Source organism: Pieris brassicae, chromosome 13 (assembly GCF_905147105.1).
Source record: "Pieris brassicae chromosome 13, ilPieBrab1.1, whole genome shotgun sequence".
Classification (NCBI taxonomy): domain Eukaryota; kingdom Metazoa; phylum Arthropoda; class Insecta; order Lepidoptera; family Pieridae; genus Pieris; species Pieris brassicae.
In genome coordinates, this window is record NC_059677.1 from 653,023 (window position 1) to 670,673 (window position 17,651).

A 17,651-nucleotide genomic window follows, 5' to 3' on the forward strand; every position below is an offset into this window, starting at 1 on the left:
AGTCATTTTCAAGTTATATCTGAGGTTCTAATGTTTCATAGAACTAAACATGTATAATTTTGGATGCGTCTGATTGTGAGATTTGTCTAATTTGTGGTTTTAATTTATTTAAGATACTACGTTGTAGTATGAAAATTTTTTCGTTTCACGGAAATAAATGTGATTAATTCATATTAATATATGTCATCATCATGTAGACTCAAATTACGGGAATAAAAAGTCAAAGTCAAAAATCATTTGTTCATATAGGTAACAATGTACACTTATGAACGTCACACGTTTTTGGTGTTCCTTTAAAAAGCTGATAATCACACATGGGTAACACTGAAAATTTTTAGATTCGGCCAGTTAGAAACATTGCTAATGAAAAGGTTTTCGAATATCAATTTGAGAACTCTTTGGTAACCTAATATAACCTAAAATTCCCAAGAACTAAATATAAAGAGATAAATAGAACAGTTCCCTTAGGAAGAATGGGCACACTGCTTTTCTCAGTGGTTCATCGAATGCAACGATGTGTATAGAGGAACGGAGATTACTTCGAAAAACAATAAAAGCCGTTTTTCATTTACTAAACATTTTCACACGCTCGATAGCGGCATGTCTTTCCGAAAGCACATAGCCGCCGTTCGCAAGAAGGCCCATTTTGTCCTCTCTCGCCTTCATTTCCTCCTAAATAAAAGGAGTCAAATGTCTCTCAGACACAAGGTGACCCTGTACAAAGCCTGCATCCGACCGTGCATGACATACGCTAGCGTAGTCTTTGCGCATTGTGCCCCCTCCTATATACACCGGCTACAGGTGCTTCAGTCGCGATTCATGAGAATCGCGACCGGTGCGCCCTTCTATGTGAGAAACGTCGATCTCCACCACGACCTGGAGCTCCCTACCAGCCCAATGGATGAAGTTGGCGTCCACACGCCACTTTGACAAGGCTAAACACCATCCCAATCCGCTGGTGCGTAATAGCATCAACTATTACCCCTTCCCGACAAAAAAGGCTCGTAGGAGGCCCCGACACATACTAACGGATCCGGATGATCCAATTACCGTAGCAAACGATAAATTAAAAGCCGCCCGTGCGGCCAAAAATAATAAAAATAGCCAATCACAGATTAGGGTAAAAAACCGCCTTCACCGGGGAAGGCGAGGACCTTTACTTTGCACTTCGCTCACTCCAGTGAGCTTCCGTCCTGCCCTTCAGGCGATTGACCACCCCGCGACGGCCCAAGCCGAGGTTCGAGTCTCACAGGAGACGCCCTTGCGCTAGCCGCGGGATAAAACGCCATTCTGGCCGAGCTACGCTCGCCAAAACAGCCCGAGCTGAGCTGTAAAGGCCCTTAAGGCCAAAAGCGAGATTCCTTCTTCAAAAAAAAAAAAAAACTAAACATTTTCAGTGTTACCTAGGTATAAAAATATGTTTCATTAGGGCTGCAAGTAAAACTATGTATATATATATTGATTTATCCTTTAAACCCTAAACAATAAACTAATCTTTTTTTATATAGTATAAGAGACAAATAGGACTACGGGACTTTCGAAGAGGGCAGTCATCGCAGCCCATGGACATCTACTTTTAGTGGATGCGTTGCTATTGATGTTCTGTTCCTTTAATTATTTAACTTTATTTTAGCTATGTCGCCATTCTCGGGTTAAGTGACATATCACAAGCTAATGGTATGACAGTTGTTTTTTTTTGTTATTAAATTTATACACGTGCCTTTTGAAGGATAATAAATATGATAAGTTATAAAAAAACAACGCAGTGTTAGCCTTTTGAAAATAGGCAAGCAATCATAACAATTATTAAAAACTTTTGGTCAAACTATAAAGGTCCTATAAAGGCCTGTCTTTAAAAATGTATCTCCCCATTGAATAGCAGTCACCCACAGAAACTAAGTCTAATTAATACAACATAACTTACTTAAAATAATCCTAAAAACGTTGAAAACCCCCACAAAGACGCACATTGCACACGGAATGATCAACTCCAAGTAACAATTTCAATTCTATACTTTATGTGTGAGTCATAAAGTCGAAATTAGCGTAAAAAATGTATCGGGAAAACCGAGTGAGTCATCTACAAATGAAAACGGGTTTGTATGCCATATGAAAATTGCAGGCGTTTCCAAGAATTCAGCTTTTCGAGGAAAATTCATCCTTGCCAATCCTCAACATGTTTACTCAATATAGACGTTACGGTAACTGAATGATGTCTCCGGCAATTGATATCTTTATATATTCGCAGAGTTCAGAGTAGAGACATTATGTATTTAATTTGTGTATTAGTATTATAAGATCACCAAAGTAGAGGGCAATATAAACAAAAAAGGCAGTTGAAATGGACCAATAATTACAGAACACCTTCACGCAATGAAGGAAAAGAAGAAGACAGAGCAAGAGATGAGCAGACGTTATAAAGAGAAAAGGAGGCACAACTTGGACAAGAATAGCTAACATCAGAAAATAATGGAAGCCGCTGGAGAAATATGTGTCACAAGACACGCTATGTATGAGTCATGTTATGTATTAGAATTTAGCTATATTGTGTAACTTAAATAAGTGTTAATATATTATACTGGGTGTCAGAAATAAAGGCTTAATAATAATAATTAATATAAGTTCAGTAATATTAAACCCATCTCAAGCTTAGAGCCTACTCATTGCTTAGAAGTATGCTAGAGTCTAACTCGTCTGTTAAGGCTTTTAAAGACTGTATGGCGTCCTAACCCTACTATCACTTGTAACCAACATAGGCTTGGTGACGGTGGGGTACAATCAATTTGGAACAAAACAATCTTAGCGATACCAACGCCCAGAAACAGTTTGTTGCACAGTTCATCGTTAACAAAGATGTTGTCTGTATGAATGTCAATGTCCAATTATATTTAATTCCAACACCACTATACAGTATTTGCTGTATGAAATTTTGACCTACAAATAAAATTATATATTAATAATAATTAAAAATTCAAACAAAGTTTCTTGGGGTTTCCTCGCTGTATTGCGATATTCGTTAAGCGAAGAAAGCACCAGCTCTGGGGCCACCGGTAGTATGACCTGGGAGCCAACATAAATCTTTAATTAGCTGTGCATTTGACTCAAGAGTCTCTACTCCAAAGGGAACAAAATCAAAGTTTGAGGAAAGACTTATATTTGAGTTTCAATATATATTTTAGTATATTTTTATTTCATTTCGATATTATCGTATTGACTTTGTAAGGATATTGTATGTATTTTTGTAAATAAATACATTAAGATACAATAAATTGTTAAACTGAATTAATTGTACGAATTTCAACTTCGAAAATATTTTTTTAAGGGCAGTCATCGCAGACCATGGACACCCATTTTAGTGGGTGCGTTGCCGACCTTTATAGGCCGTACCATAGCTGTCAAAACCACTTCCACGATGGGTATGCCTTAACTGGAGATTATGACGTAATAGTACCTTGGTTGTATCTCTAAATTACCTAATTGATTAGGTACTACACACCCTATGAAACGGTAATTGTATTTCCATCTACACAAACTAGATTGAAAACCGCGCATTGCGGCCTTTGAGTAATGGAAATAGGTTTTTATGCCATGATTGCAAGCTCTTTTCTCGCTCTGATAGCAAAAAATATTCGCATTTTTACTACAATAGAAAATGTTGGAAGAATTCTTCTTGAATCAGCTTTAAAAGCTTTATCTTTGAAGCAAACAGATTTGAGATGTGGTGTTATCGTTGCATGCTTCATTTAAACTGGATCTAGAAGGTATCTACGTCTCGCCAAGGGATCATGCCACTCAGCACACCAAGCTTCTCGAAGGCTAATTTAGCCTTTCCCTGTAAGTGACCAAAAACCGAACTTCGTTCGATACGTCAACGCCAACTGTAGCGCTGGCTGTGGCCTTAAGAAGAGTGTCTTCGAAAAAAGGAGTAGTGGCAATAAACATGCAAGAAAGTGTCTGCTTGTGATTAAATTGTACTAGACTTAGTCAACGCCTGTCCGAGACTCCACATAGCGGAATCTCGACATCTGATACAAGTTTGTTCCGGTACTGATTGACAACTGCCCAAGAAATACCTGGATAGCCAGTGTAAAGAGTATCTCCAGTGCTGCCGTGCTGTGTAGCCTTTCTTCATCGCAGTATGGGCAAGCGAGTCATCCTCCCTGTGCGGGGGTGGAACGGAGGCCAAAAAGAAACGCTCTTGGACAACTTTGGAGACGTTTAAACTAAGGCCACCGATCGGCACCACAAAAAATAGAATAAAAACTAATTAATTCAAACGTTCCAGAGCGACGGAATCTGGAGCACCTGACGTATGGGCCCCAAGAGTTTAGTTTTAGTTTTAGAGCAAAGACCGCATCTTAAATCTTCAGGATAATCCCTCACCTATCTCATAGTCGGCACAGATTGTACACTACTTCAAGAAGACTTTAGATTAAGAATAAAGTATGTCAATTTTTGCATCATGAAACTTTGCAACTGAAACAACCCAACGTCTGCACGAACTTTAAATAACTATAAAAGAAAATCTCGATAAGATAACTTAAACGATATAACTCCAAATATTTAATATAAGTTTTGTAACTCGCATGAACATAGCTAGTTATACGAACACAGTCTGTGAGGCTAGACATTTTTTTAAATTAAATATAGCCTTGCATAAAATCTGCGCTTACAAATTACTGCAATGACGTCATACCCTGAAACGCTCTAACGAATTCCAACTAAGCATATCAACCTAAGACGTGAGTCAGATTACGTTAAAAAATTGCCTTCACTGGAGAAGATTAGGATTGAAGGGAGGATTGTGTCCTGTTCCTTTAGACCAGTCTAACCACCGACTGACCATAAGGCCCCAATGGCTAAGGTTCTAGAACTTGGTTAAAGGTATATGCCTAGTCGGCAGTGAGTTTCAGGGCATGACGTCATCGCAGTGATTTGTAAGCGCAGATTGTAGTCGCTACATTTCAAACCCAAAAATCGAACATGCTTCAGAGACAAAAGGCTGTAACTACTTATTAATAAAATAAAAATGATCGCAGATTGCAGATGCAGGATGCCACCTGAAGCCCAGACCCATTTAGGATTGGATTGCCACTGGATTATTATTAGCCATGTACCAATGGTGAAAGAAGATTCAAAACCGCGCCAGTTTTCAAGTGGCTACGTTCAAAAATAAAAATAACTTTTAATATATAATATACCTACATATAAAATTAACACATTTAATTCTTATAATACCTACGTATTATGCGACATATAATACAATAAAGCGACTTTCTAAGGAATCATTATATATTTGTGGTTTTTGCAGAGATTTTCGAAGGTAGCCCACGATTTCTCTGGGATGCCATCATCAGATCTGTTTCCCTAAGGTGCTCCTAAGAACACCCTTCCAACAAAGAAACCTTCTTCCTTTTTGAACCGTTAAAAACAAACCTTAATTTGTAACCGGGCATTATAATATCTCTTAATCTTATTACTTGTAAATCGATGATTGTGAATTGATATCAGATTATCTATACTAGGTATAATTCAGAAACGAAACATAGCCCGAATAATCACCATCAAAATCCAAAACAAGTTTTGACGTTTGGAAGTCAGACATACCGTTAAGTATCTCGTTACCATTGGACTGAATGTTTTAAACGCATTGATAAAAATTCATTCACTCTACATTTTACAGTTACAATATTATTCGTCAAAATACACGAAAAGTTATGTATACCAACACCTTACGGCGTTACAATGTTTCTTATAATAGTTATAATCACTATCGTTGGAGGTCAATCCACCCAGGAACTGCGGAGTTATGCGCGGTGTACACAACAAAATAAGCGTCAAAATACATTTTCTTATATATCCTATACTGTATATATTTTTACTGACAATTAAGACAATAGGGAAATAATAATATACTGTATTGATATGCATGGCGTATATCAAACATTTAAGGACGTAAAAAAAAATTGTTTGAAATTACCCAAAACAGTATGCAGGCCGGCGGAGCGTCAAGATGGCTGCGATAACATTGCGTGACTAAGTTGATATAACGTTTGCTATAGATCGATATGAGTTGTGTAGGACTACTTTATAGCTATCATTTGACTTTTAAAAAGTTCTACATAATGTACAATATTTGTTTGCGTCTTTCTATAAAATAAAATATGTTGATTATGGAATATAAAATACAGGTATTTATTCCAAGTCATTAAATTTAAATAAGTCGACATCCCTATTCATCGGCAAAGAAAACAGAGGGTGTAGTCCGAGAGAAAAAACCAGCGTATAATACAATATAACTATGGCAAATATCGCAAATTAATTAGAAGTAGCCTGTCTAGCACTAGTCCCAGGCCCTTTTGTCAACGAGATAATCGATAACTTTGTAGTGAGCCTTACACAGCTTTTCTTTAATATATTTCTTAAATTTATTAAAAGGCAGAGATAAAAGATTCTCTGGGATTTTATTAAAGAAGAGTATCCCTTTTCCCAACAAAGAATTATTACCTTTAGATAGTCTAATACGGGGAAATTGCAGCCTGCGTTTGTTCCGGGTATTAACATTGTACTTATGTTCTAGTAAACGTTTCACTATTTTTGTTTACATACATAATATTTCCATAAATATATTGCGAGGAAAAGGTAAGTATATTAATTTCCTTGAATTTACCTCTCAGAGTTTCCCTACATGTTAAATTATAGATTGCACGGTTTTTTTCTGCAGGATAAAATAGTTTCGACATCAGCATCATAAAAAGCCATATAGTGTCTTCTATTAAGCTTTTTACTATGCTATACTAACGTCGTATTTACTTAGTATTATTGTCAATAGGGTTATTGAGACTCTAGAAATGCCCCACGGTTTTAATCGCGTATATACCGATCTCGTGGTAGTGGAAAGCCTACTAAGTCGGACTAAAGATATGTTTTGGTAATCATAAAAGTTTCATTTTACTTCCTTTCAGATTATAAGACACACTTACATTCATATTCTAATCAATATACAGATTTTACTTTACAACAAATATATATCTAATACGTTTTTAAATTAGTAACAAAATTTACGTAGAATATCCGTAAATTTTAAAATAAAGGCTTGAATAATGTTTGATTTCTAATAGGTAATGAAATATTTAATCAGTCTAGGAATGTTTAATTTTGTTGTATTAAATTGTTTAAGATTAAAACAAAAATTCAAAATCCGAAGTTTCTTCTATAAAAGTAGAGGTTTATTTGTAGAACTTCCCCATACACAACATTTGACATAGTTTTGTTTTGAGGCAGCAAAATAATTTCATGTTTCGGAGTTCCGACTCGGGATAGGCCATCATATTAATGCCCATGGGTAGAACTTTCTTTTTGTAGATATACATATTATACATACTATAATACTGTAGAATATTTTTCTGTTCTATCATCAATACCACAGCGCACGCGATGATAAATTTTTATAGAATTCAAACCATTATATTATGCATTTTTGTAAGGGTCCCTATTGCTTTTTGAAAATGTAATGTAGCTTATGTCAGTCAGTGAAGATGTAGCTTTTTTAAATCAGTCCAGTAGTTGTTTGTGCATACATACAAAAATACAAGTATCTTTATATATTAACTAGCGGACCCGACAGACGTTGCCCTGTCTTAACTATGAATATTGATTTCGAATTGGTATAATTAACTGAAATGCTTTATGATATACAACATTCTTTGTTGGTTTTTCAGGCGTGTAAATAAATAGTTTTGTTGGTATTCCAGCATATAACTGGCCATGTCAAAAACATGGATTTCCACAAACAATTAGCGACTGCAATTATTTGATATGTATTTTATTAATATAATAACTCCAATCGAAGCATTTATTTTAAACGAAATTCACACATCCTCTTTGACGATGTTTGCAGCACGCATTCCGTCAATGTTATGTCAAACGCCATAAGGTTACGTCAAAAAAGTTTGAATGAAATGAAAAAAAAAAATCCGCTCAATTTTCTTATTTTTATACTTTCATAAGAACCTATTCCTGATAATAACAAACACAACAAAAAAAAATAATTAGCAAAATCAGTCCAGTCGTTCACGCGTGATGCCGTGACGAAGGGAGATTTTTTGCAAAGTACAAAGCTCGTAATCCTCCAATATTTTGACCATAGCGTAAGAATGATTTCAAGTATAACATCAAAATGATGATAAGTTAAAAAAAACAAAGGTCCTCAATACCTTTACCGTAAACAGTTGTGGGATCCGTGTTGGTTAACTCAGTAATGAAGCTTATATGTCTGCTAGAAATGCTTTAGAGTTTTGATGATCGTTCAGTCAGTGAGTGGGAAATTAAAGAAATTTGACTAGTTATAATTCTTTAACTACTGGATCAAATAAAATAAAAATTTAATCTTCTAATTTTATCAAAAGCTAAAGAAAGCTCCAGCACATGGAAAAGCTCTGACGATTAATATTGCGTAATAATGGGTACTATCTTGTACCATTTTATCCTCGCGAACCCGTTGCTCACTTTTCAGAATTAGAATACGTTAGAATTTTTTTCGGAAATTGACGGATTCGTGTTCGTCATAGTGATACCAAAAATGCATTAAAAACAGTACAACAGTTTAAAGTAGTGTTTTACTCACCTAAAAAGCTGGTGTCGTCATCGTGCAGAGCTTGCATGACGAGCGCGAGCAGCGGTGGCCGCGCAGCGGGCAGCCCCGGGGCGAGCGGGCGCAAGCTCACGGGCGCGGCGGACCAAATGGCGCCGCTGAGCATCACCTACCCGCCTAGCTCCATGCTGCGTCTGCTGTGTTAATAATGACGTCTTAAACCGATTATCACAAACTCTGTGGTCCTACCTAAGGTTAGATAAAGTCTGCCGTAGAGGTGTAGCAGGATGACCTCTAATAGGCGATGGCGAAACATCGTGAAGCGCATCACATCTGCCCCTCTTAATACCACTACTACATAGCGATCACGACCGCTCTGTCAAGAGTGTACCGAATAAGAAGAAGAAGGACCTAAGGTAAGGTTGGGTGTGAAAATTTATTGATATTTCGTTTGCGTTTAAGGTATTTAACAATCAGGTTGATCCCCCACGTCGTCCCTCCCCAAACGTTTAACTAAATTTTAATGTTGTGTAACCTCTAGATATGCCAGGCGTCCTATCATGACAGTGGCACTTTGAGAAGAACGCGTTTTGACCTAAACTCACCAATGTTCTGATTGAGATCGAGCTAAGTCTGGATCCACAGTTGCTGTCTCACTATGTAACATGAGGAAACCGGACTGAAGGTTGACCTGATGTTAAGTGATACCGCCGCCCATAGACTATCAATGCCAGAGGGCTCGCGAGTCCGTTGCCGGCCTTGTAAGAATTGTTACGCTCTTTTCTTTAAGAACTCTAAGTCGAATTTGTTCGCAAATACTTCAGTGGGAAGCTGGTTCCACATAGCACTGGTGTGCGGCAGAAACTGCCTTGAAAAACGCTCAGCTATGGAACGACGGACATGAGGTGATACCGGTGGTATTTTGTATTCTGTCTTAACGATAATGAAAGTCAGCTGAAGGTATAAGTCCGAAGAACTTCTCTAAATACTCTCCATGGTAAATGCGGTAGAAGGTGCAGAGAGTCCCCACATCTCTACGTAACGCGAAGAGATCAGACCGCACGGAAAATGACTGGTCGTTGACAATTCGAATCGCTCTTCGTCAAGCTGATGGAGCTGGTACTGGGGAGCTCCTGCCCAGAGATGAGAACAGTATTCCATGTGGGGCCGGATTTGCGCTTTATAGAGTTGCAAGCGGTGGCCCGGTGTGAGGTACCGTCTCGCCTTGCTGAGCACACCAAGCTTCTTAGTGGCTAATTTAGCCTTAAAGGTATTCTCGTGTTTCAAATTGATACAATTAATTCTAAAAACTCATTCACAATTTCCTACAATTTCAATAGTTCAAGGTTGCCAGTTCGTGATTCATACTGAGAAAGTGACTACTAATTTGACTCACGAATTTCAAGAACAGATATTTTTATTTGTTTTGTCTGTAAACTATATATATATATATAAACTTTTTGGAAAGCTTTGTCGCGTGCTTTACGCAGCATGAACAAAATTATGTATAAGAAAGGTATCTGTGGCGCTGCAACCTTATCAGATTTCTGTATCGTCATTTGTTTTTTCTAACACACGAGGTAAGGTAAAGTAGGGTGGACTCAATTTCCGCAATTAGTCGCGTAGTCGGTCCGTTGTGCGTAGAAGCTCTGGCTAATTTAGCCAGCCTAACTCCTTCCAGAAGCAAAGAAGTCTCCCGGGCACTTCACAGGCTTCGCGGAGCGACCTCACTGTTCCGAGGATTTTTGTACGTTGATTAGTCACAGCCTCGCATTCCAGGACTATGTGTCTAATACACAAGTAGGCGATCAACCTTCTGTGCTGTCGACTTTTTAGGCATGACGAGGGATTGGAATCCATTGGTGCTCAACTGGATGTCCCCCATCCAGTTGAGCACCAATGGATTCCAAACCTACGAATCTTCTTGTGTTTCATCATCGGACGTCGTGGCAGCACACGAAATTCACCTCGGTGTCCGCTCGACGAACGTATTCAGGGAAGATCGGTTCGAATCCCTTGGCGTTGCGTAGAGATGTGGGGTCACTGTATCTTCTACCGCATTTACCATGGAGAGTGTTCAGAGGAGTTGTTCGGATTAATACCTGCAGCTGAGTTTCATCATCGGACATCGAAGCAGCTTAATAACACAGATAAGAAAATATAAACGTTTATTTTCCCTACACGACTCTTAGCAGTAAAGCGATATATTTGCCGAAAAACAGGGCAATTACCTATTCCCACACCCCATATTATCTGGAAATCGTACGTCGACAAGCGGAATGTATTGGTTCGAGGTTTTTGCGTTCTATTTACTATAATGAATGTGTCTTTTCTCATCAGTCAGTCATCAGTCCATAGAAAGCCTTGTCGTCCAAGGGAAGGTGGAAGGCAGTAGACCGTGTGGAAGGTCACCTACGCGTTGGACTGACCAGTTCAAGTCGTAGGTTCTCTCAATGAATGCACCAGGATGACCTCTAATGGGCAACGATGGTGAAACATGGTGAAGCGCATGATGGACCATCTAATATTACTATTACATAGAGTTCACGACCGCTCTGTCAAGATTGTACCGGATTAGAATAATTTGATTTGCGACTAAGGCGCTAGCTGCTGTGGTCTCTGGCAGAATGACCAGCGCTGTGGATCAACCCTGCTCCTCAGCATAATGCTGACACAGGGCCAATTACAACCACAGCACACACGCATTACACAATTAAACCTCTTTCTTTAAATAGTTATCCCTCTATTATTATTCTTCTTTAAAATATTTTTATTTTTTGATTATTGTCATTTTATGTGTTAAATAATTGTAATAAATGTTATCTCTGTCTAAATAGAAGAAGATTTTAACCGATTTCTAAAATGGTATATTTTTACGTGTTTTATTTTGTTTCAAAACATTATTTATTTATTTACTTACGGACTACGCCGATACGATATAGTCGAGAAAAAATATACAATATTACGCACATAACATACACAATATTGCAACTGTGAATTCACTCTGCGAACGTATAAATAAGTCGATAGTGTCGGAGACAGAATTCTGCAGGGAATCTGTGCAACAGTCTGGTTCTGGCCCAATGCCTTCGCTGTAGCAGAGGGTCCCATAGGTACCAAGAAACCGAGTACTTGCACCATTACCAGCCACAAGACTTTCAGTATATAGTAGGACAACTATAAGTCCCGTATTGTTTCCAATTAATGCACCTGACCATCCCCAAGTTATTGTGTCGTAGGTATCGTGTAATGTACTATGCGCTCTAAAATACGGCAGTTAGTTTAGAAACCCAAACAGACGAGTAAAACTCTCACAAACTTCTAACCAATGCGTTGTTGTTACTGGTTAACGGTGGCTTGAGATGTCTTTAATGTTAATGACACACTGAGCCGCTTTGTAAACTAATTTGGCTTTTAATGTCTAAAATCTTATATAAATTCCTCGCCCTCTACTGCCAAACAGTGTGTACTTGGCCATTTATTTATTGAAATTGACCACATCATACAAAAAACTACATTAACAGTTCCGTTACAATATATGAGATAATATTGATAAACATAAATTTTACAAAAGTCAAACAAAACAGCGTGTTAGGTATGATCTTTAAAATTGCAATCATCCCACTACCGAATATGAGTAATATAATGTATTCTCGTTTATTTTTCACGCCTAAATTCCATTTATCCAAAGAAAACCTTTTATTCAAGAACTTCACTGAAACACGGCTCGAACGGGCCGTGGCCTAACCCAACATATCTCAGAGAGAGTGATTGCGCGGTTTTCACCGGTTAAGTAATGATTTTAATTGTAAACTTCCATCTTGTACGCTAGTTAACACACACTAAAGCAAAATAAATATTTTAATGGGAATATAGGAAACAATACAAAATATATTCAAATATCGATTCGGTATAGAAAGGTTCTAGTAAATGACGATAAATCATGTTATATCTTTAATGAACGATATCTTTAATGCTTAATTACTAGTTATTTTCAAAGTGAAACTTCTTTATCGGCGTTAAAACAAAAATTACTGTCACATTTTTCGGTTACGCGACATCTTTTTCATGTCCCTACCACTGTTGATTCGAAGCCATTCATAACAAAAATATATATAACGTTAACAATGATAGTAATAATTCTATGACAATATACTAAACTAAAAGACTAAAATGAAATAACTGTTTTATTTGTATTCATGTCTTCTTTTATTAAGCTTTATCTAATTTAACTTTATTTAACCAATTTCTGTAAAGTTGCATATAACTTCTTTATGACCTTTTTTGAAAAATAATGTTATAAAGAAGTTACTTCTTACGTGTGTACACTAGTACACGCACACATTTTTTTGTTGTTGTACGGCTCTGTGTTACTGATAAAATGAAATCTTTAAACATAAAAGTATGCATTATAATGTGTAAGATTTGGGAACAATTTTAAGTAATAAAAATACTTTCATAACCAAGCTATTTTTTTATAACAACAAATTCTTCTCCTAATTTTACCCTAAGGCATATTCGACGCGTACAGATACCGGCAAACCTCTTGATCAAATGTCCTTACCTGCGCAGAAGAGTATGACGTGTCGATGCCGTGATTGGTGGTCAACTGTGACGTTTGTGTCCGCGTTGTGTACGCTGCGCAAACTTTCCCCCACTCCCTTGTTTAATGCTCAAGAAGTTTGCCGGTACTGACACGCTTAAGTTCACGAATGATTGGTGTATATGAGTGTTTGGGTGCGTAAAATGTGTATGAATGTTTAACTACAGGTAAGGTCTCAGTAGTACCTCCAAATAATGCCGGACTTGAAGCTGGGACAACAAAGGAATGGCAGCCCACTAGCCCCTAATCATTTTCCAAATAAAATTCAATTGAGTTTCCCAATAAATCATTTAAGCAAGTTTAGATTATTTTATTGTTAAAGTCTTTATTGTGCCTCTGTTTTGCTGAAGCTATATCCGAGGCCATCTCTAAGTTTACTAGATTAGATTTATTAAGTTTTCTTTTTGTTTTTGTAAAGGTTTTCGTTATTTTAAGAGCTACTTTTAAATTTAGCACGCAGGTGACTATAATACGCTGCTTTGCATTTTATTAAAATATACTTGATGAAAAAATTTAAAAATGAATATTGAACTTTATTGTAGAATTAATATGAACCTTTAGGAGCATGATAATTATATTGCATACTTAATAACATATATAATCGTAACATCAAATGGTCAACTCTTAATAAAGATGAGACAAACTATGACTATAAAAATCTAATACAATAAACGGCTCAAGTATTTTGTTTTCGACATCCAACATCGATTTTGTTTCCTTTTCTCTTGGACCGTGGGGTTCAAGTTCAGGTGCTTATTAAAAATTTAAGTTAAAATTTTTCGACATCAAATTAAACAAAATACAGAATTACAAAAATCTTAATTTTAATTATTAACAGTTAATTATTTTAATTTAATTTAATTGTTACTTTTAATTTTAATAACTGAACCATTAATCTTATTCAAAGTTTGTGACTTTATATTTTTTAATATAAATTATAAAACTTTAACCGAACTTAATATATTTTACCTTAATTTAATTTTAACTCAATAAGTTTAGAAATTGCTATAGACGATATTTCTATAAGTGGTTCGGCATCGGTATCGTATCGGCAAAGTGTGTGTGAGTGACATAGTGCTAAGTCGAGCTTTACAGAAAGCATGGATCCGTTTAAACCGTTATTTGGAACAAATTTAATACCTAAAGATTTCAATATTATTTCCATGAGACCTTGGTTATACAGTAAACATATCAAGGTTATCTGATAACAGTGAGCTTTCACGAAATGCCATACTTTATGATGGCACAGATTAAAGCAGATATGACAATTGACATATTTATAAGACTAGTGCAAACCTATTTATGTATTTATATATTTTTTAAAGTCATCATATATCTACAGTATTTTACTCCGACAAGCGAACAGGATACTAAGAGCAATATCAAAAGTACCATGGTACATAAACAACAACGAAGTTCACGAACTTAATGTGACAACTATCAAAGAGGAAACCCGGCTGGCAACTCCATACAAAGAGCGGTTAAACTGTCATGCGACAGTATGTGAGTCGACTAATACGTCACATTATTCTAGTATTCTAGAATAATTCAATTAAATAAAATAACTTTAATAAATGTAACAGCTGTACCTAGTCTAGCCATAAATACTGAAACAAAGTAAAAACAAATTCTATTGCAAATAACATTTATTACTACAACAGTGTATAAGTTTAATACATAAATACAAAACAATTTAAAATATGAAAAGCTTATTCGAAGTGGTCTCCATTGGCTGCAAAACAGTCCTTTAAATGTTGAGGCCAGATATCAATAGAAGCACGCAATCTTTCCATGGGAATATTCTCCAATCATACGGATTTTGTTAGGGCCTTTAAATTATCATGGCGTTTCGAGCAAGCCGTACTCTCTAAAACTGACGATAAACCACAATCCAGCAGATTGAGACTGGGACTAGACGACGGCCAGTCTTCGGCTCTGAAGTCCGAAACGTTCGGTTCCAACCAAGACTACGTAGACCGAGCTTTATAACCCGGCGCCGGGTCTTGCTGGAAGGACCATTCTTGGTCATTGAACATGTTGGTTTAAAGAAGATAATGATCTTCTCAAGAATGGTATCTTGATATACTTGTGCCGATGTTTTGATCCCTCTTTCATATAAGTATGGTTCAGTCACTCCTCCATAGCTAAGACCCCACCAAACCATCACTGAAGTCGGATAGTGCCCAAGTTGCACACTGTTGAGTAATTGGAAAGCTTCCTTAGAGCTTTGAGCATAAATATCATATTGTTTGTTGCTCAATTGTAAAAATATTCTCATCCGTGAACAAATAAAATCTGTGGCCTCTGTTTGCGTACTGCTTCGTTAGTTGTTACAGTTTTATCACCCTATTATTTTTAAAAATATCAGTTAAGAAATGACTACGTCTCTCATAGGCTACGAGTACTAAGTAATTCTGTAAAATACGCGACATGGTTCTAGGTGTTCTTCATCTCCCGAGATAAAAATCTTTTACTTTCGGACTTTGCTTTGACCACCTTTTCCTTACGAATACTACGTGGACGGCCAGATCTTTTCCTGTCACAAACAGAGGAGGTCTTGTTGTACCTATTTATCGCCCGGCACACAAACATTTTACTAATACCAAGTGTATTTTGTTGTGTTTTAAAAATTACATTTGGTTCCATACCTATTTTGTGTAATGCAATCTCAGCGATTTGGTTCTCTTTATAGCCACACTCCATTTTAAAACCGCAAAATATTGTACAATAAAATGACCGATTCTTAATTCAAATATAATATTTTGTAAATTTTCAATTATAACATCAAATAAAATCGCAATTGCAAAAGAATCAAGACTTCCAAGACTAATTGACGCAATTAGACGCGAGGCAATTATAAATTAAAAACACATATTTTCACGATTTAAAATCGCATTTTATTGTAACTATATTAATATAAATAAAAACATGTTGGCATGGGCATAGTTTATAAATTTGGGAATCACTTTGCATCAATATTCTTAGTAACGACTTTGCGTCAATAGATGGCGTTAATGCTGAATAATTATATGTCACTTATGATGTTTATGTATGAAAATATATAATGTTACATTAGTATCACAATTAACTTCACTTTTTGGTTGTGCAAACAACCTTTTGACGTCCTCTGCGCGCGTGCATCGTCCTCAATGTTCATTTCGCTTCGTTTAAAGGTGTTTTTTTTTCACCAATAAGCAATTACGAAATTCCTTTTTATCCATTTTTTTAAACAAAAAATTCCTTCAATTAAAATACGACATCTGACAAACTAATAGTAGTAATAGTATGAAAGTTTTTAAATGATTATACGTGTCTTTTAAAGGTTACGGCTAACTTATGATATTAATTTAAGACTAGTAGCGCCATCTATGTGTCTGCCTACGAATTTTTCTGTCCAAATTATTTAGGTGTACTTAATTCATTTACTTTAAAGTATTTAAAAGTGTTAACGAAAATCGTTTAATGTTTTTTTATTGTGTGTAAAACCCTAGGATTAATTGTGATTCCTGTCCCTGTAAATAAGATTTTAGTATTTGAACAATTCTATATTGTTATGTTAACTCACTTTCGATCTCTTATGTCTTCTTCTTTCCTTCTTAAGTTGCCAGGAAGAGATCGCTTATCAGCAAGGACTACCTTACCATTTAAACCATCAGATTTTTTTATATACTATATATAATATATATATATATATATATATATATATAATATATATATATATATATATATATATATATATATCTTAATACAGTGTTAGTAAATAAACGAATCTACATATATGTCTTCAAACGCTTTTGGTTTTACTAGATCGTCATGTTAGAATAATTAGGGTAAGATTTAGAAAAAGGACAACGCTAAGTAACTCCCGTATGTCAAAAATGTATTGGATTACAGATGAATGGTTTCTGAATTTTTACCCGGGTAATTACGAGTATAAGCAATGGTACCTTGAAGACTTGAAGGAAAACTTCACCACTATAGATGTTTGATTTTCGATACAACGTCGCAGGACGCCCAAAAAGGGCAGTCATCGCAAACCATGGACACCCATTTTAGTGCGTTGCCGGGCTATAAGCAGACTGTGCTCTTTCTTTGATCAATTGGGGGTCGTTTCCAGGGAAGATCTCTACCGGGATTCGTGTGTCAAAAGTGTCTTTTACACTTTACACTTTTTATGTATACTTCAAATGTATATGTAGTATGGGCATCACAAGAACGGCATCACAAAAAATATGGAGAAACAGGAATATAACAAAAGCCACGAAGAGTAGGCTCGTGAAGACTCTTATATTCCCCATATTTCTGTACGCGGCCGAAACGTGGACCTTGCGAGATGTGGAAAGACAGAAAATAGACGCTCTGGAAATGTGGTGCTGGAGGAGAATGCTTGGGGTTTCGTGGACCGAGTTTCGTACAAATGTCTCGAAACTTCAAGAACTCGGTATTAAGCAGCGT

The 17,651-nt window shown here is 36.3% G+C and overlaps 1 protein-coding gene across 4 annotated transcripts in view; it reads right to left on the bottom strand.

Moving 5' to 3' along the window:
- The window catches only part of LOC123717764 (protein Fe65 homolog), a 71,114-nt gene that overhangs the window by 52,235 nt on the left and 1,228 nt on the right, over positions 1–17,651 (bottom strand). For 3 of the 4 annotated variants that reach the window (XM_045673926.1, XM_045673925.1, XM_045673923.1), the window contains exon 2: positions 8,627–8,790. In XM_045673926.1, the coding sequence (XP_045529882.1) occupies positions 8,627–8,759 (133 nt within the window). In that variant the 5' untranslated portion in view covers positions 8,760–8,790. The remainder of the gene's footprint in view (positions 1–8,626; positions 8,791–17,651) is intronic. The other variant, XM_045673924.1, reaches the window with a different exon arrangement.